Source organism: Argiope bruennichi, chromosome 9 (genome assembly GCF_947563725.1).
Source record: "Argiope bruennichi chromosome 9, qqArgBrue1.1, whole genome shotgun sequence".
NCBI lineage: Eukaryota > Metazoa > Arthropoda > Arachnida > Araneae > Araneidae > Argiope > Argiope bruennichi.
In genome coordinates this window covers 99075724-99097354 of record NC_079159.1, presented here as the reverse complement: position 1 = coordinate 99097354, position 21631 = coordinate 99075724, and the positions used below count along the sequence as shown (strand labels likewise).

The window sequence follows — 21631 nt, the reverse complement described above, 5'->3', positions numbered from 1 at the left end:
GAAGCTTGCTCTATATATTTTAATTTGAAGACAGAGGAATATCAAAAATAAAAAACAATTAAAGAGGTATAAATATTTGGAATAATAATTACAACAAAGTTGCTTGCTTGAATTATTGCTTGCTTTTTTTTATACCATCAAGAATATTGAGTTAAGTTATTTGTTTCTGTTTATAAATTTGTTTCTGCTGCTGCTCACGACACCGAAGTGCAGTGATGCCAGTTTCGGTTTCATGTAAATAAAAAATTTCGCATCTTATTAAATACATCTTGAACATTATTGGAAATGGATATAATAAAATATGTACGATGAATATCTGCATTTGAACCATGAAATGTAAGTGTAATGGAAACTTTGCTTTTTCACCACACCTTTTTCAGTAATTATGATTTATTTGAATAATATAATAACATTGAAGTGAAGAAATTATTGTTGATATTAGTAATGCGCAGAAGCTGACAGAACCGCGCGCCGTGCATTTATTATTCCTGTGCAACAGAGGAGAATTTGAGGTTGTTTATATTGCAGTAACGGAGGATTTTTGTTGTTATTTTACGTCTGTGTTTCATTAGCCGTTAATTTACAGGTATTGATTAGGCGTTTTGATAAATCAGCTTTTAAGTATTGTTTAGTGGATAATTTGTTCTCTTTAAACTGACTTTCATAACAGTTTTTTATCCATCCATTTAATCTCCACTTTTTGTCACTTATTATAAATTCTGCCTTTTAGAGCAATTTGTTGGGGGTAATTCGTAAAATTATGTCAAAACCATAATTAATTATGAGTATTAATTACTAATAATTAAAAATAAAATAATGCCTTACAAATGCGAAAATATAAAAGAAGAAAAAAACAGTTTTGAAAAATTGAATTTGTAATAAGATTATGATACGGAATAAACATGGTAATGCATTAATCATTCACTTTAAACATTTTTTTCTGAATATATTTCTTTTAAAAATATTGATATAAATTGATTATTTAACATGTAAAAGCTGCATTAATTATTAGTAAAATATTAATGATTTTATGTTAAATTCTAAAGTATATGAAGCTGAAACTAAAAGACTAATAATCTAATTCATGTACATATTTTTGGTTTTGTTTAGTCTAATATTAGAAAACCCAACCCTTATTCTTATATATATGATAGCATTTTACTGAAACTCAGTCATGTGTTAAGATAAATTTTAAAATCTAAAGTTATGTATTAAATTTTCAAAAAAAAAAAAAAAAAAAAAAAAACGATATTTTTTGGCATTTTTTTTCTCTAAGTTTACATATTATCCTAGTATTTAAAAGGTATTTGCTGTTTAAAAGGTATAAAATGTTTTATTTTTTATGCATATATGTCTACAGTGTCATTTGTGTAAACCACTGGGGGGGGGGGGTAATCAATATATCATCAAATTGTATAAATAATTGCCATTTTTATTGAATTTGTTTTGAGTACCTAATTACAATTACTAAGCTATTGGAAGTTATAAAAATATTTTTTTACATTACATTTTTTTATATTTTATACAATTTAAATTTAATATGAAAACTATTAAAATACTTTTTTTTTCATTAAATTTTTGAGTTAATTAATTTCTTTTTTCTGATGGGTAAAAGATTTTCTTTTTTTTCTTTGAAGATAAAATTGAATGGAATAAAATATTTTTTCATCTCTGGACGATTATTGGCTTAGCATATCACATCTTTTATAATCTTGATTTGGCATAAATTCATATTAGAATTTATGTTTGAAAAATCATTTTATGTGTAATGCTGTGTCGTAATTATTAATCTATTTTACATAAGTCAGTTTGAGTTTGAAAATATTTATATTCCAAAATGATTAACTGTGTATACTGGTACAGCATATGTTTTACACTATAAGGAACAGTGAATATTCTGCTGTTTTAATATCGTTAATTTTATTTAAAAAATTTAATAAATATTTTTATTTTAATATGTACAGTATTTCTATCTTTTTTTTTTATTTATGGTTTCTAATCTTTTTTTTTTTTTTTTTTTGCCATCTCAGAAAAATAATTATTTATCTACCATCTAAAAATAATTAAACTTAATTTCAGTTTAGTTAAATGAAATATCTGAAGATACCAATAATAAAAAGATATCTTGTTTATTAATATTGATTTATATCCATTTAATTTACTTATATATACATAAATTTTAAAATTTGCTTAGAAGTTCCAGAAAAAAAATATGGAGAAGAAGCATTGGATTATTTGCACTGAATTTTTGAAAGCTATTGAAGAAAATAATTGCAACAGGGTCAATAGAATTTTGGATACTGGTTTTGACATTGACACAGATTTAAAAGTGCAAAGAACTGCAATCAGTATTTGTGCTTCAAATGGATGGTATGAAATGGGTAAGCTGACAAAAATATTTCTAAATGGATTAAAACTAATTTTACAAGTGAGTATTTTAACACTCTAACTGTAAACTACATTATTATCATAATTGATATCTATTTTATTATCATATGCTCTCTTATTTATTTTAATGTAGATGATAATATAAAAAAGCTCTTTTGTATTAACTATTTACCATCAGTTTACCTATAGAAATGCATTATTTATTGTAACTATTGATTAATTGCCAAAGATGGCATCTTAAACATAGCTAACATTGAACTTTGTTTATCAATGCTATGAGTTTGAGACTAAAGTTCACTGATTACATCAGTTAAGTTTAAAGTTCACAAATGGTATGCGTTTTGTACATAATTACCCTTAAGTCTAAACGATTGATTTAAAATAGATTAGGATAATGATCTATTATCTAGATTTTATAATAAGATTTATAAAATTTTATAGATTTTATAATAAGCAATTTTATTTTGAATACATTATTATAAATTTATATTAATACTTAGTACAGAATCAAATGCATTGTCCTATCTTACATGGATTCCTATGAAAAAATATTGTTTGCTTAACAAATGTATCATGTTACAAGTAAGATTCGGGAATGAATTATGCTCATTAAGCAAGGTTCCATTGTACTTTTCTGGTAGTGGAACTCTAATCATTACCAAGGTATATGATGTCATTATTCCACTTTATTTCCGAAATTCGTCATTAAGAAAATTGCCTGTGCTTTGATCAGTGGGTAAGATATTCAGTGAAGTTTTGCTTGTTCAAAATAATTGAGGAATACTGATTCCTGATAATAAAGTATGAAAGAGAAGGAGCTTTTTATATATGTAAAATGTTTTATTTTGAGCACTATTTTTTCACCATAGAATGAATTTCAAGATAAAAAAGAGAAGATGTATAACCAACAAATAATCCAGTAGGCCTTCTTAATTTCTTAAAGAGAGTTAAATGTATTTAAAAAAATTATAAATGCAAAACAATTAAGATTTAAAAAGGGATGCTGGTAAATTGCCAATCGATGCTATTTAATTTTTATATTGCATCATTTTATGAAAACTATCGTATGTATGCTTGATGTTTCTTTTTGATATTCAATAAATTCATTAGTTTATTATCAATCAGTGCATTCGAAAAATCAAATTAATATTATTGACCTTATTAGATTATTTAAGCTCATTTCTGTTTTTGTTTACTACTTGGATTTTTAAAAAATATGCTTAGACAAAAAATTTGCACTTGATAACATTTCTCATTATTTCATCATTATTTATTTATTCTTGAACAAAAGATTAACTCTAATCTGCATTACTGCTGTAATCCAATCAGCAGCAATATTCAGATTCTTAACCTGTACATTTTGGCATTGCTTTATAAGTGGCAAAGGTAAAATTCACTTAACTAAAATAAAATTTCTGAAGACACTTTTTCATTTATGATTTTTTATCATTCAGAAATTAACATTGTTTAAAAGGAATGCTGGATAGCTGAATTTCTGTTGTATGAATAGCCACTCAAAGGAAAAATTTTTTACAGAATTCAATTTATTTGAAATTTATGTATTAATCAGATTGTGTTCAGTTTAGCTTTTGTATTAATGAATCCTTATTTAAAGCATAGGGTACTTTTCAAATAAATAAAACAAAAAAAAATTTAATGTAACCTCAGTAATTTAGATAATATGATATTAATTGCAAAATGTTATTTTTCTATTTGCTTAAAGAGGCCATCTGCTTTATATGAATTCTCTTTTTGTTTTCTTGTTTGAATTTTTTTTAAATTATTACTAATATTACAGCTCATCTCTTAATGACAAGAGGCTGCAGTCTGAGTTTGAAAAATAACAAAGGTGAAACTCCATTACATTTGGCAGTACTGAGATCAGATTATGATCTTGTAAAACTGTTATTGGAAAACAGAGCTGATGTGACAAGTGTGGATCACATGAAGAGAACAGTTCTCCACTGTGCTTGCGAGATGGGTTGCTTCAGTAATAAAGTTATTTACTATTTGAAAGATTTTAATCTATTTATGTTCTGTTTTTAGATGAAAATACAAAAATTTAATATAAAGCATGCATAATCTTTGCCAAAATTTTCATTTTCTTTTTTAAGATTATCATAATAATGAATGGAATTTGAATTTTGGCAAGGAAATATTTTTAGACAGTAGATTTAGTACCTTTTTCATTATTTGAAAATGAAATGATTTTTAATATTTAGTTTTTGAGTTGATAAGCACTGTGAAATATGTTTTTAGTGTTACATCAGTATTATCCCAAAATATATTTAAATTCTTAAAGTTTCATACTGCATTTTAATGTATGTTAACAAAGAACATGTCTGGGAAGAAAAAAATACTACACCAAAATTAATAACTTTTAACTTATCAAAAGTTATTTTTCAAATATAAATTTAACTAAATATATTTGTTTTGTTTTTATTGTACTTGTTATTGTGTTGTTGTTTTATTGTACTTGATTAATAATAGAATAATATTCTGTATATATGAATTTGCATAACTGATACTCTGATCTAATTTTCATTGCTTTCCCCACAATTTTGCATTTGATGTACATATATCAGATGCTACAGAAATTGATATTTTGTTGATTTTGATTTTCATTGTATTAAAATTAAATCTGAAAAATAGATTTATTGGTATTGTCTGTTTTCATTTAAATTTGAGGCAACAATTATTTTGAGAATTTTTGTACATTTATATTAAAATAACTAATGCTTAAAGATTTCTTTTAATTCTAACTGTTATTCTATTTGTCATTATATGTAGAAATCAACACTTCTTGATGTGCTGTATTTAAGATGCTCTAGAAACAACATTAACTGAGGGCAAACACTGTTTTAAAATGTAATGTTTACTTGTTTCTATTTATTTTGAAGGCAGAGTTTTTTTAAGGAATCATTCATTATACATTTTTTTTGTTTATGTGGTTATAAACATGTCAATTATATTTTCTACTTAAGTCACTTTGTATTTTATGTTAAAATGGTTGAAAATTATAATAGTTTAAAAATTATTTTAATGCTGTTATTTGTTGTAGTGTTTTTATGCTCTATTTTTTTTTTTTTTTTTTTTTTTTTTATAAAAATTGCTTCTGAATTGTGTTTTTTTAAAATATTTATTTTTAATTTTAAGATAGTTATTATGTATAGTATTAAATACTGTTATATAATACAGGGTGCGTAGCATCAAGAAAAGTGCTTAAATTTAATGCTCAGTGAGTGTTTTTACCTGCTACCTTTTCAACAATGTGCATTGCCCTTTATTGAAATACTGGAATAGTTATTTAGAAGAAATGGTACGAAAAACATACTGTGCCACACCTTTTGAGGCACTAGACCCATTCGAAATTTTTTTTAAAAAGAAATTCCTCTAATACTAAAGAAATTTTTAATGTTTGAGATGTTCAAGAATTTATTTGTTATATCTGATGAGTGTATCTTTAACCTTTTATGTGTTGTTAAAGAAGAATATAAATATAGGGCCAATCAATGGAAAAGAATAAGAAGAATGGATATGGTGCTTCAAAGACATATTTGAACGTTGTAGAAACTGCTGCAAAAATACTTGCTGTTAAACCTTTTTAATATATTACATTTCCATCATCATTCTTGACCGACTTATTAGAGGGATTTTACTGTACTACAAAGGATTGTAATTAATTGCTTTATATAATTATGCTAATCAATTGCATAAAATCTAGTATGATGAAATCTTAGCTTGAAGTTGTAAGTTTTCAATGATCAGGATTTTTTATACAATGTACTTTTTAAATGTCCCCATCATTTGAAAATTTTTCAAATTTTTTTTTTCGAAATTATGATTTTTTTTTTTAAGTTTAATATTTTTAATGTTTGAACAAGTTATATAACCATTCGTATTTTGTTTCTAAGCCTGCTTTTGAAAAGTTAATCTTTAATAGAATTTTCTTATTAAAAGCCTTGAAATTAAAATCTAATATATAATTTTTTTTCAAATTTCATATCATAATTTCTCAGTATGTGTTGCAGTTCCTGGACTAAAAAATAAGCAATCTATTCATTATTTTATTTTTGTTTTTAATGCTCCAAAATGCAAAAAAAAAAAAAAAAAAAAAAGATGTCATGTTATTTATTAATTGAATCCCAATATTTTTGTTTTTGTCAAAACCAAAAAGACATAATTTATTTTACAATAGAAAATTTTGCACAAATATTCTGTAAATACAGAAATAAATATTAAAATTCAAAAAATAAACATTTAAAAAATTTTTTCGAAAAAACTATGCACTATTATAAAACAGAATAACCTAGGCTTAGACGATACACAGGCTTACATATGCGTACATGTACAAAGGTGCTTAATTATTTTGGCTGGGGTGCTGAAAAAGGGCTTAAAAGTACTTAATTTTTGCAGCAGCTTCTCACTACGCACTCTGTAATATATTTGCTATTTATTTTACTTAAGTTTTTTTTCTCATAGATTTATGATTATTGAGATATATAGTCATAAAAAGTAAATTTAAGATAAAACAAATTTTTATTGTAATTATGTTTGCAGTACAAATAATAGAATATGTATATTATTTTTATTTTAGGTGCAATGATTACACATTCAATGACTGAATTTTTGTGTTGAATAAATGTAAAAAAATTCTAAACATTTGAATGAAAATAGTATGTAATATAAATTTGGCTCATGCACAGATTGTTTTATGATCTACTTATTGGAACTAAGATCATTCATAAGTTGAGGAGATATTATATTTTATGTTAGTTTAGATTTCTAGAACATAATTTTCAATATGAGTATTTTAAAATATGTGTTGTACTTTTAAAAGCTCATGAAACTTTTTATTAGAAAAACATTTGAAAAGATTTAGCTGATTTGTTTAAGATTTGGTACTTGGCATTTTTAATTAATTTCTCAGTTTTAGTCCTCAGTAGCTTGATGACATTTAAAAATTGCAGACTTGAATTCTGTTCTATCAAACATTTGTCCTTGAAACTTATGTAAAGTAAATCTGTCAAGATTTAGTTTCTTCCCATTGGTCTGGTATAGAAGTTTTAAGAAGATCCTAATTTGGACACTGGTCTCTATCCACCTCACCTTGGGGGAGCTTCAAAATGGAAAAATAAGCCGATTTAAAATGAATGTTTGCCATTCTAGTATTATTAATTAGACAGAAATAGTTTTAAAGGAAAGCTTAAAACTGTCAATATTTGTATGCTTTCGATAAGTATTGCTTACTAATATTAACTTGCAATAATTTAATCCTAAGAGCTTTATAAGAAATCTAATTATTATTTACTTCCGTAGCAGGGTTTTTATATGTATTTTGATAGTTTGATTTTTGAGCTATCAGGATTAGAAAGATATTACATATTTAAACAATGTAGGAAGTGTTTGAAATAAAATCGGTTAAATTTTTAATGCTTTAGATTTTCTTAAAATATTTTTAAGTTGAACAAATAAAAAGTTCCGAACCTTTTTTAAAAAAGGTTCCTTATGAAAACATTTTTTTAAAGGACTGTTACTTTTTCTCTAATTTGATACCAGTTTATCAGATTAAGCAATCGCGTGAGAATCAGTGATAAATTAATTTGTGGAAATAGAATGAAAGTGTTCTTTTATTTTATTTTTGTAGATTAGCCTGTATTTCAATTCATTAAATATTTTTCCAAATATACTACCATTGTTTTAGAGAGAATATATTTTTTTAATGTGGAAGACAACTTTAGTAAATAAATGTGCAATAAAAATTATATATATATTCCAAATATACTATCACTAGATTGGAGTCAGAATGGTTAGTTATAAAGTTTATCACATATCTTTATATCTTTAACCAAATGAACTTTACCTGCTCTTCAAAAGCTTTAGCTGATATTCTGAAATATTATATAGAAATTTTTTTTAAAAATGGTGCTTATCTTAATAGGCTATAATTTCTTGCTTTGATTTTGAGGAAATCTCTACTATGTAATATGATCATAAACCTTCAAATTTAGCACTAAGAAATGTTTAAATAAAAATCATGTTAAGATTTCAAATGTTGGTGACTGACCATAGTTTAATCACTTCAATTGTATGTAAAAATACAGTTAAGAATAATTTTAAAGCATGCTTTAAATGAGTCAGTTAACTGAACTATATTATTCTTTTTCTTATTTCTGATTATAAGAATATTTATTCATTTGAGTATGGCTGCACACTGCATATTTCAAAAGTCAAGATAAAAAAAAATTTCAGTAACTATTGGAAACATGACAAATTCTAACTTTATGGATTTTTATGAAATCAGATTGACCTGGTTAAAAAGATATTTATTTTTATCAATAATTTTTAATCGATATATTTAATAGAAACTATCTTATATTGTTTTGCTAAAGAGTTTATAAATAAGTTTGCCAAACAATATTTGCTGCATTTTAAAAATTGTTAATATAAAAGGAAACAATTGGAAATTTAAATATATATGGGTAGAACCACCTCTTATTAAGATTATTTAGCATTTTTGAAAAATTGTTTTTAATAATTAAACAATCAGTCAATAATTATTAATTATTAGTGAATTATTAGCTTTACTCCATTAAATTAGTAAATAAATATATTATTCAGTATTTTGTTCTATAATTTTAAATAAATTCATTGATCTTGTATATTGAAGCTTTTAAATAAAGAAAATGTCAATACTGTAGTAAAGTACATTACATTATTTCTGTGATTAAAATATAATTTACTGTTTGAAACAAGCTTTTTATTTTACAAGTATGCTTCATATGGTGTGTATTTTGAATTGCACAGAATGCATAAAATCAATTTTTCTCATAGCATGCACTCAAGATTTAGCATTTTTTGCTATATTGCATATTTTATTGACCTTTCATATTTTATTACACTTTTAATGTGAGGCAACATTAACTATATACATATTTATCAAATGAAGCCAGTGAATTCCTTTAAATGAACTACAAAACTTGGTTTTAGAATTTTAAAATTTATTTAGTGAAGTCTAAGTGAAAGAATTTTCATAGTAATTCTTTTATATATTAAAAATAAAACTTTTTTTTTTTTTTTTTTTTTTACAATTTTTAAAGTTTGGATAGCTTAATTTTGGTTATAATAAATCTGTAAATAGATGTTTAAATTTGATTATTTGATGATGTTAATTTTAATTATTATTTATTCATAGTAATAATCCAGATTATTGATATAGCTGGTTTTAATTTTGGTTTTCTTTCATTTTATTTTAAAAGCAATTGTGTGAAAATGCTATTTATTACTAACAGTTTAATCTTTATTGTGTTTGCAGAAGTAGCTACTTTAGTGGCAAAATATTCAAGCCCTACAATAATCAATATGAAAGATAATTCCAGTAAGACTCCCTTATTGTATGCTTGTCATTATGGTTGCACTGACTTGATAGGCTGTCTTCTAACTCAAGGTGCAGAGATAAATATTACAGATTCGAGAGGAAACAGTCCTCTTATATATGCTATAGAAAATCAAAAGTGCTCAACTGAAATGATCAATTTATTGCTTGATGCAGGAGCTGATGTAAGTAATTTATTTATATTCCAGATTCTTATAGTCAGTAGCAATTCAGACTGATATTTCATAGAAAATTATTAGTGGTTACATGATGATTAAATGATTTAATGTATTTCTCAATGTACTAGAACTTTTAAAACAATTCTGTGAAATAAATACAAAATTTTATCTTATGAGAAATATGATAGAAAATTAGTATAATTTGCTAGATAGTAAGATCCTCCCCCCCCCCTAAAAAACTAAAAGTATTTACAAGCATATTTATTATTTCTAATTAAGTGAAAATAAATAATGTGTGAACCATTAAATTGGCTTCAGCTTAAAAGAATGGTTTCACATGCCAAAGGATATTAAGTCAGTATTTTATTTCATAACCAGTGCATAAATTATAGCATTGCTCATGGACTGCATATAAAAAAGGAAAATAATTTGCACAAATGCATACATTAATTTTCAAATATCAATTACTGGTATTAAAAACTAATTTTTTTTCTAATGTCACAGTTACATTTAAGTATGAAAAATGTTGATTCAGGATTATTTAACTATGCATAACATTATAGTACATAACTTTGCCTATCCTGTTAACTTATGTTGATTCAGGATTATTTAACTATGCATAACATTATAGTACGTAACTTTGCCTATCCTGTTAACTTATGTTGATTCAGGATTATTTAACTATGCATAACATTATAGTACATAACTTTGCCTATCCTGTTAACTTACATTGTTAATGGTTACAATATGTCCAATTTGACTGCAAAAACCTTTTTAGAAAAATTTGACATTTGGATTTTGAATTCAAATAATTTTGAGTTTTATGATTCTTTTCCTCTATTGCATAAATATTGTTGAGCTAAAAATTTATTAATTTAAAGGAAGATTTAAAAGATGAGTTTAATAAGTTTGTTATTAGTGTCATAAATTTATCATTATATATTTTTGCATATATATATATGCAAATATATATATATATATATATATATATATATATATATATATATATATATATAATATAGTAACATCCATGTTTTTCTTTAAATATTTTCTTCAGCAAAAACAAATTTTTATATTTCCTTTGAAATTATATCTTCCAGGTATTTTGTTTTCTTAATAATGTTCATTCTTTTAATTATATAAAAAAATGAAAAATTGTTTTTTGACCTTAAAGACTTGAGGAGCAATTTCACATTATTATTTCCTTAAGGGTATTTATTAGCTTAAACACTCCATGCATATTAGAAATTTTTGTTGTACTAAGGTGTATATCTGTATTTGTTGTGTAGGCTGTAAGTTTATATGTATTCATTTTTAGTGTCTTTTAATGTATGGCTGTGTATTGATATTGTTACATTTTGGACAGATTTATTTATTGAATGGTCTTCAATTAAGATGCATATACAGAATTTTATTTACCATACTTATTTACAAATATTTACTATTAATCAAACAGAAACAATATAATCTTCAAAAGACTGCAATAGCAATGCCTTATTTCACTCGCAGAGCATGCAGTAAATTCAAGATACTTTTCTGCTCTTCGACTTAATTCTCAGCAATTACTTTGCAATCAGAAATAGTGATGATCATATGCTAACATTATTCAGTGAAAGCACAACAGCAACTCTTCTATCAGCAATTTCAGTCAGATTTTTATATGCTCTCAGTAGACTCAGTTTGTTAAAAAGGAAAAGAACAAAATGGAAATGTTAGGATGCCAATTTGCCATATTTGACAGAAAAAAACTTACCAAGGAGCAAATTTGCAGAATTAATAACAATATTAAGAAACTGCTTTGCTATGGCAAACCATAGTTGGTATTTGCTATGCCCTTCTTTTGTGTTCGGCAACTGCAAAAAAATTATACTGTTCTTCTTGACTGTCATTAAGTCTAGAACTCTGTCTTTATCTTTTGCATCAGTGAGCAGACATAAATAAATTGAATAAAACATTCCTGTCCAAAGTTATTCGTGTCTTATAAGTTTGAAAAATGCTCCAGCTTTGTATATTTTTTTCAAATTACTATATTTTTTACTTATAACTAAAACATTCAAGAATACTAAACAAAGATTAACAAGATTTAATTTATGAATTTAGCTTCTAAAAATTCCACCTTGTAAATTTTAACAGTACCTTTTAAAAATCTTTTACTTTAGATTTATTTATAATAGATTATTTTTATTGGAGCTTCAAAAGCGCAGTTTATATACTGGGAATATAGTCTTAACTATTATTTTAAGTTTAAACTTATATATATATCCACAATGTGGTAATTAAAAAAATTGTTATAGGAGATGTTAGCTGTTTATCAGCTCAGTCAATTGAAAAGAAATTTCAGATATTGTTTTTTGAAGATATGTGTTCGAGATGATTTAAAATAATTAATGATTAAATGGCAACACCCATTTTTTTTTCTGCACTAGTAGATTGACATATTGAAAAACCATAAATGGCATTGGAATGTGTGATGAAAATTGTAAATGTAAAACATTTGCAGAGGATATCATTTTAATTGAACAATGACAATACAGAGAGGAGGACATTGACAGACTTTACATATTTCATAGGTATAGAGAGTTGAAGCACCAATTATAAAACACTATTTGAAAAGCATAGTGTATGGGAAACCTTTAATAAGCAGTATGGTTAGATTTTTCTTTAATCATGTGTTCAAATGTTCCAACTAGATGGCATTTACAAGGAAACAATGAAGTGAAATAAAGCTTTTTCATCTGATCAAGAAAAATGCTGTCTAAATTTACCAGTGAAATCAAAAGCTAAGTTCATGATCTGTAAAAATTAAGCATTATTTGATAAAAAAAATTTGGAGAAACTGGATACACGTTGTAGACCCTGAACCGGATGATTATCTGTTCCAATTAAAGCGATTACAGTTATGCATAATACGATTACAGCAAGTCAATTACATACTGCAAGAAGTGTTGCCCCCAATTTGGTTTTATCAAAACTATAGTCCTCAGGCTTCTATGCTTTATTCTGCAGATGTTTCCTTATCGATTCCAGCGTGTTCAGTTGTTGCAAGCTGGAGGCAAGCAAATACATGTCAACTTTATTATTACTCATTTGATATGATGAAGATAGCAGATAGCCACTGTGGATATTATAGATGGATGAAGAGCCTTTCTTAACTGAGAACGTAGACTTTAAGAATTGCATTCATTGGGTTGATGAAATTCCTTACGATGCAGCAGTTGTGCTTTTAATTGAATCCAAAATGACTGCTTGATGTGGCATTGTAATCGCCATTTGTTCTCGGTACTTTTATGAAGAGGTAACTTCCTAAGGTATTAAAACATGCTCTGTCATAAGTGCTTGTTATAGGATAATGTTGCAGAAGTATGTAATTCCTGAAATGTTAATGACATTGTGTGGATGCAAAATGATGCTCCTCTACACTTTATCATGTGTTCAGCAAATTTTACTAGAGCACTTTGATAATAAGACTCATTTCCCGCAACTTTATAGCTTCCTGGCAACTATGGTCTCCTAACCGCACTCTGATTCAAGGGTTATCCTAAATCTAAGTTTTGCATATCAAACCCACCAGATTTATCACATTTAAAGTTGTATGGATTCCTCCTGTGTTATGTTCCTCATTGTTTTCAATAATCTCCCATATGTAATGCTATATTGTCTGCGAGTGTACACATTGAAAATTTGTTATTATAATAAAAGTTTTCAACTCTTCTCTTTTGTATTATCATTCTTCCTTTAAAATATTCTACTTTTTAACTATTTTACATTGCTAATTTTCATCTTATATATATATATATATATATATATTATTCCAATGCTATGTTTTTTAAAAAAATGTGCTTGCCTTTCAGTGATTACTAAATGTTTTCACTATAACTGTAACCATGAGAACTCTAATGTTTTAAAATAACTGTCTTGAGCACATACCACCAAGTAACAATATTTTAAATTTTTTTCAATTGGTTGAGAGACTAAGCTACTATGAATTCATATATCGGGGGTGTTTTTTATGACTTCCCTGAACATTTTATATATATATATATACTTGTTCCTTTGATTTTAAATTCTGCTATTATTCTCTGAATTACATTATCATATTTCACGAAATTCGTTAAATGAATTTCTTCTTTTTACCATTAATTTTCTTACAGTCATGGTGTTAAACCACTTGAAATTCTCTGTTTTAATTGAAATATTTGCACATTTTGGAGTATTATATTTGAAAACATTGGTGTTTTGTAGAATTTTTTTTAGTCATCAATCCGTATATTAGTAATTTCTCCCATATTTGGAACTGTGTAGCATTTTCCTAATTTCTCGAATTATATTATTTGGGATTACCTGTGTATACAGAATTTTTGTGTGTGTGCCTTTTATGATTCCAGTGTGATTTAAAATCATCATTAGTAATTTGTTTAATAATAATATTGTGTTCTTTATAAACAAGGAATATTTACCTAGATAAATCAATGTAATGTTCTTCTAAGAGGTGTCAATAATAATTTTAAAATATCAAAATTATCTTATTATATAGCTATGGAACATTAAAAAAAATACCTTTTTTCTAAATTACTAGATAATAATGAAGTATTATAGATAATCCTTGCATTTCAGAAAAGTATATTTGTATGTTGATAAAATACATAGATAAATATTTTCTTTGAATGACTTAAATAATTTTTAATATTTAAATATTTATTTGCTTGCTAGCTTATAATAAAAAATTTATATTCCAATTTTTGAATTTTAGATTTTGTTTTAAATTACACTGTTAATAATCTCTGATCAAAAGTAAAAGATTGCATCATTCATTTTCTATTGACTTGTTTGAAATTTCAGAGAAAGCATTTTAAAACATTTTTATACAGTATTATTATTACTACATAATTTTAATTCCTTTTATTTAATTTTGTTCCTATCTTCTAAATTTTGGAACTTAAAATACGAGTTTTGTATTTTTATTTTAAATTTAGAATAGAAGAAAAAAATAGTTTTTAAATAAATTATTTGATATTAAGGATAGATTTGAAACTGCTTAAAGGCTTCTGATCTATGCATATTGAATTAAATTACTTTGTAGTAATTTTTTCCTTCTTTTTATAGATTAATCACTGCAATGATGCAAATGAAACAGCTCTTCTGAAAGCATGCCAAGTTTTTTCTAAGTGTTCCTCATACAACTCTGGGTCAAAATATAGAGATAATCCAAAGTACAGAGAAATTCTTCTACTTTTAATAGAACGGGGCTCCGATGTAAATGCCAGAAACCGACTTTGTGAATCAGTTCTTCATTTAAGTGTTATTTTCCAAGACGAATTTCTTATTCGTACACTGCTCAATAAAGGTGCTGATGTAAATGCTACTACTTGCATGGGTATTGTTCCCTTAGTTTATGCTTGTAAAAAAGGACCCCACCAAGTTATTTCTTTACTTATAAATGCTGGAGCAAGATTTAATTTTGGCTATTATGCTAGATATGTTGGCAGGACTTGGCCTCTACCTCAAGATGAATGCAACAATCCTTGTGGAAAATTTATATCCTTAATTTTAAATTTGCTAGACAAACTAAGTTCACGTCCACCTACGTTGAAAAATTTGTGCAGAATTTCTATTCGCAAGAATCTCTCAAAACATATTCTAAATAGTGTTCCTTCTTTGCCATTGCCACCATCTCTGAAGAAATTTTTATTATTCCTTGAATAATGTACATATTCAATGGAAATATTGTTTTGTTTTACTTACTCATTGTGTCTCACTCATCTTAAAAAAAAAAATTGTTTTGTTAGTGCCCAGTGATATATATACAAAGTGGATATATTTTCCGAGTGAATGCATATATTTTTATGGATGTTTAATAAGTGCATTATGTTATTCATATATTTATGCCAGTCATCATGGTTTCCCCACTTACTTTGTGTACTCTTTATATTTTACAAATTATGATACCTCATATTTTAATCTAATTAATTTTTTTTTCTTTTTTGTTGTTGACTTATGTTATTTGTAATCATTGTGATTTGGGTGGAAAAATCAAAGTAATTATTTTGCTGCCTGCAAGTTTTTGCGACAAGAGCTTTTGCAATAAACTATGCATGTTACTAATGTGCTTAAATATTTTATCTTTAGTTTGACTTGTAATGCAAATTTGTACAATTCTACAAAAAAAATAATAAAAAAAATCATCAAAGTGATGGTTTTTTAATATTTATCCTTTTACGTATGGATGATACAGATTCTTACCAGTATATATTTTTCTTTTGTTTACAGGTTGTTTCAATTGCTGTACCAGTAAGTGATTAGGATTTCAAATAAAAGTAAATTTTCTTGCTCTTTTAAATCACTTGGCAGATTGTTTTACTTTATTCAGTCACAGCATGTGTGTGATCGAATGATTTTTAGTCTTAGACAATTGCTGGCTACAAAAGAAAATAATGTGATCTCTATAAAAATATCAAAAATTTGAAATGAAAAAAAATGTATTAGATCTAAATTTAGGGAAATAATGCAAATTTTGCATTTTATTGGGAATTGAACAACTACATACCTTTTTTTTTTTTATTATTATTATTTCTCTTTCTACATGAGTTATGGTTTTCACTCATGTAAAACGGATGGGGTAAGTAGGATTTCCAGAGAACATTAAGTTTAATATTTTAAACATAAAAATGCAAAAGATAAATTTAAATCAAGTACTTTTGTTATTTACATTCAAATGCACTGTTACTTTGCTTCTTCTAGATAGTTAATGAAGAGTACTAAGAACATTTGTTTTACATGTCTTACAATTACATAAACTTATAATTCACAATATGTTTTTACATCACAATTAAGTGCTTTTATTGTACCCATCACATGGCTACTATTGGATGCTAATTTCACACAAATTATTCATTCTGCAACACATTTACATTTTAACTGAAACAAAATTTATTAAAGAAATGTTATATTTCTTAAGAATTTAGATAGAATGAAGGGTGAATTACTAGATAGATACAAATAAACAAACATTTACTTTCAAACAAAAGAAATGTTAACAATGTCCCATGAAAATATTATTATTTTTAGTTATTCTATTACAGTCTCATTTCCAAGAGCTATTTGATTCTAATGCATTGAAAATCTATATTCTACTCTGCTTTTTCAATTAATTTGTTTGCGAACTTCTACATTTTAAAAATCTGTCCTTGATTCTCACCATTTTGGATTTTAAATAATTTAATCCACATGTTAATTTCCTTTTCATCATTTTATAATAATAATCTTTGCTTATTCATATTTGCATTTCAGCAGATTTAGCTGGCCATTTGTATTTAATCTAAATTCCTTAGTGATTTGAAAATTCTCTACTCCATTGTATTTTTTCAGTTAGTCAAAATCAAATGTTTTACAACTCTTATTTCTTCATTAAAGTTTTCAATATCAATATTTTTATCTAAAAATAATCTCCCTTGAACTTGGCCTAAGATATCATAAGAATCTTAATTATCCTCCTTAATTTCTAATCTTTTGCACTTCTAAATGTTTATATAAAAACTTATTTCGATTGGATCCTTCTGGATTGAAAGGCGGATCATTTAAAAAAATTGTTAACATTTTATTAAAGTAGATTCATATATGATCATTTCCTTATAACTGTTTGCGATTCACAGCATAAAAAAGAATGGCTTTCACTTTGGCCAGACAGCCTATTCATGCTATAACATTCTCCTCAAATCTAGACAACTTATATTCTTGCCAAATACATAATAATGATGAGGAGGTCTTATCCCAAACTCTATGATTGAAGGTATATCCAAAATCTTTCCATGCTTCAAATATTTGAGTTGTTATTCAGTAGGAAACTTATTTAATCTTTTTATTGTTCTGCCTTCACTGAATTTTTAATATCTATTTACAAATGCTTGTTTGAAAAATCTAACTTGAAAATGCTGTTTATAAGCATTAAACCTGCAAGAACATGGTTTTTCATGATATTACAAGCTTCCAAAACATTCAGTGACCGTTTTTCATATGTCCTATTATCAAAGTGGACAGTCTCTGAAGTAGAATATTAAAATGATTGGATAATTTTAAAGAACAAGCAAGGCAATAGATAAACAATTAACAAGAAAGAAACCTCAGTTTGACAGAAGGTAGGACCTTTGCTGCACATTGTGAGGAAACATGGAACACAGGAAACTTGCCCTATGACTATGAGGACATACCAAGATCATCTTTCAGTTGCACTTTGAGTTATAGTTGCATTCTTTCAACAAAGCGTTTTAGAAAATTCTAGGTATTTTGTTCTTTGAATAAATTATGCATAGTAGATAAAAAGTGGCCAATATCCTTTGTGAATACTCTTTTGCTATGTGTAGATGAATTTTTGAGTACTATTTGCCTATATTTCCAATTAATAAACTTGTAATGTAGTAATGGACTATCTATTGAGATGGATAAAATTTTTGGTAGCATTACAAATTCTTGTAAATTATCTTTGGGTGAGGAATAGCCCATGGAAGTAGAAGTCACATACATGGGTTCAACCTCCTTGCTTTATTAATTCCCAAACTGAATGTATAAATGCATTTGCTTTGTTTGCAAAGATTATGGAATATTTTTTCAAACAATAGACTATACATTTATAATAAATAAAACATAATGTATACAGCAACGCTAACCAAAATTGAGAGCATTTTGTTGACAGACAGGAATAGTTTTTAGCAATCTTTCAGTCTTGTAACATTTCTCAGATCTCCAGGTTTGGAAGCTCCTTAGCAAGTTATATATAGTGGTTCCTAAAAGTGTTCACATACTTTTCAAATGTAAGGAATATTTGCTATAATCTGCAAATGAATTTGAAATCCAGCATTTTTTCAAATCGTCTTCTTGTGATTCTGGAAAAAAAGAAACAATTTCACTTTATTTTATGATCAAAATGCCAAAAGGTAAAGATTAAATGTGTTATAAAAGTGAATGTGCATCGAAAAATGTTTGGATAACTTCATAAGTAAAATTAACTTGGGTTACATTTTTTATTTTTGCATTTTAACCTTTTAAAAATTGTCTGGCTTTAATCTTTGCTTGCTTATTTCTTTCTGTCAATTTATTATTTTTTTAAAAAAATGAATTAATAAAGAAACAGCATTCCAAAAATTATTTTTTATGTAGTAATGACAAATCAGTTTGGCATATTACTAAATTTATCCCATTGATAAAAATGCTAAAACGCTTAAAAAAAGAAAATAAAAGTAAAAACATGCCGAGAACAGGTTGACTGTCTAAGTTGATTCTACATAATAAGATATAAAATTCAAAAAGTTGTGGAAAATCCATCCATGTTCAAAGTACTATAAGGTTGGATTTTTTTCCTCCAGAGTTTACCAAAAAATTTTCTATTTCAGTTTTACTTGAAATTATTTTATGGTCATTCATATCAGCTAGATTATATAAATGTTCTACCTTGAGAAAAAAATTTTAATACAAAAAACAAACCTTAAGACTTTTTTTTTTTTGTAAAATCAAGGTTAAATAAACTCAAAATATATTGGAATCATTTGAAATGTATGGAGATGTATTGGAATTTCATCTTATTTGCGAATGAAAGCAAATGTAATCTTTTTTCCTTTGATGGGCATAAAATATTATGGAAAAAATAAAAGCAAAACCAAAAAACTTAGTTTCAATAATAAAGCACAATGATGGTGATGTTCTTGTATGTGGCACATGCCAGCATCAAGACTAGGCAATTGGTAATTATTGATTCAATAATGAATAATACTCTTTATTTAAATAGTTAAAATTTTCAAATGATTAGACTTTGTTTTGTAATCAAAATAATGATCCTAAGCACGCTGATTTCAATGTTCAAATTTAATGTTTCTATAACTGTTCATAAAATCTGAAAATACCAGCTCAATCTCCAGAATTAAACACAATAAACTTATTTGGAGCGATTGTAAGACTGAAGCACTATCTATTACATTACAAGGTTTCTAGAACTTATTTAGAGAGAATTAGAAGCTAGAATAAAAAGATACAGTATTAAGACGAAAACCAAACTAAAAAAGCAGTGTTAAACTAATGCAAAAACTGATACAGAAATAACTACTACAATAAAAATTGAACAAATTGCAGTCTATGCCCAGCAGTTTAAAAACGTTTGTGGAGCTTCAGGATATTCTATCAAATGTTAATCAACCCAAATATCCCAATATTTTTTATCATGTAAAGATTTCTTTACATAATAAATGATGTTAATGAAGACTTGCATCAATTAACTTCTCATTCTTTTCATTAAAAAAAAAATGTTGGTATATCTTAAAAATATTCAATAAAGTTTTGTTAAAAAACAAGTATAGATATTAAAAAATTATCATTCTGAAATATTAATTTTTAATAATGAATAGAGAATATTTCATTAAAATTCATAAGTGTAAGAACACTTTTAGAAGTTACTGTGAATAAGAATTATCCAGCACTTTGAAGATCATTTCAGTTTGACATCTAAATATTGTGAGTGGCACAATATTATCTCCAGCTGTTAAGACTTTTTGGCTGGGGTGTTAGTTAATAATTTTTTATCAGCCAAATTCACAAGCAAAAACAAGTTGCAAACTATTTCTTCTTTTCTAAAAATTAATAGATGTACATTTTCAATTATCTATGAAGAAACAACAAAATAGCAAGGACTTTTTCAGAGTCCCAAATATAGCAAATTAAGGAGTTTTCAAAATTATTGTGAATCCTCTGAATATATCTTAGATATCAGTACATTAATTTTCTTTTTTTACAATTTGTTTCTAAAGAACAATAACGATGAGTAGCAATTATTTTTGAAAAATCTGTTTAACTTATCATTGTAGCTATGAAACCTTTATTTATCTTTATTCATGATTTATTGCAACTAAAATTCCTATTTGCTTATTATACTGAAAAAGTAATTTGCCTATTCATATTTGATTTGAGGATGTTCTTTTAAAAGATTAAAATAGAATTAAGTTCACAGATGTTACTACATAAAATTTATTTCTGATTTTCAAAGCATAGCACTTTTGTTTTTTAAAAGACAATAGATCATAAATTTTTTCATGTAGGAGGGCAATATTGACATTCTGTTTAAATATGCGAAGAAAATTTTTATTAATGATAGTATTTTAAAATTTTGTCATCACTAAATGTTTTTGATACGTTACAACACTTTCATTCCGAGTTAACAAAATAATATTTTTGGATAAGGGAAAATGTGCTCATACTATATACATTTTTAATGCTTTAAAGTATATAACCTATATTAAAAGAAAACAATTTTGCATATTTCAGATGCAATTTTTTAAAGAACAAAGTAACCTTTCTATTAAGAGTAATGATTGGAATCAGTTATGTAAGTAAAAACAATTTATAATTTTTTAAGGATTCTGAATTTACTATTGTAAATTGTTCCATATGTAGTTTTCCAAGCAAAATTTAAAAAATTTCAATCCATTTCATAACAGACCACTTAATTTTGGAATGCAATAATTAATTTTAGAAACATGACTTATTAATTTTTTTGCTGTAATATATATTTTTTAAATGCATTAATTAATTCATTTCCAATTACATAACTGCATTTAATTAATCCAATGGTAAAAGTATCATATTTAATCTATTGAATTCAGTGTAATATTTGGCAGGAAGATATATTCAGAAATAAAATTACATTCCCTCA

At 25.8% G+C, this 21631-nt stretch overlaps 1 protein-coding gene across 2 annotated transcripts; it reads left to right on the top strand.

The window, feature by feature from the left end:
- The first annotated feature begins 453 nt into the window (after window positions 1-453).
- Window positions 454-16150, top strand: LOC129983850 (putative ankyrin repeat protein RF_0381). Of its 2 annotated transcripts, none has more exons than XM_056093516.1 (5): window positions 454-586; window positions 2195-2381; window positions 4187-4378; window positions 9704-9948; window positions 15046-16150. In XM_056093516.1, the coding sequence occupies exons 2-5, from the start codon at window positions 2213-2215 to the stop codon at window positions 15643-15645; spliced, it is 1206 nt and encodes a 401-aa protein (XP_055949491.1). In that variant the 5' UTR covers window positions 454-586; window positions 2195-2212; the 3' UTR covers window positions 15646-16150. The 2 variants fall into 2 exon arrangements, with proteins under 2 accessions (XP_055949491.1, XP_055949490.1); XM_056093515.1 differs by having other exon boundaries at window positions 460-586; window positions 2198-2381.
- Window positions 16151-21631: the final 5481 nt, after the last annotated feature.

Coding starts and splice junctions, on each gene's coding strand:
- LOC129983850 (XM_056093516.1), top strand. CDS start 2,213: ATGGAGAAGAAGCATTGGATTATTTGCACTGAATTTTTGAAAGCTATT. Junction 4,379..9,703: donor TTGCGAGATGGGTTGCTTCA/GTAATAAAGTTA, acceptor TTGTGTTTGCAG/AAGTAGCTACTTTAGTGGCA. Junction 9,949..15,045: donor TGCTTGATGCAGGAGCTGAT/GTAAGTAATTTA, acceptor TTCTTTTTATAG/ATTAATCACTGCAATGATGC.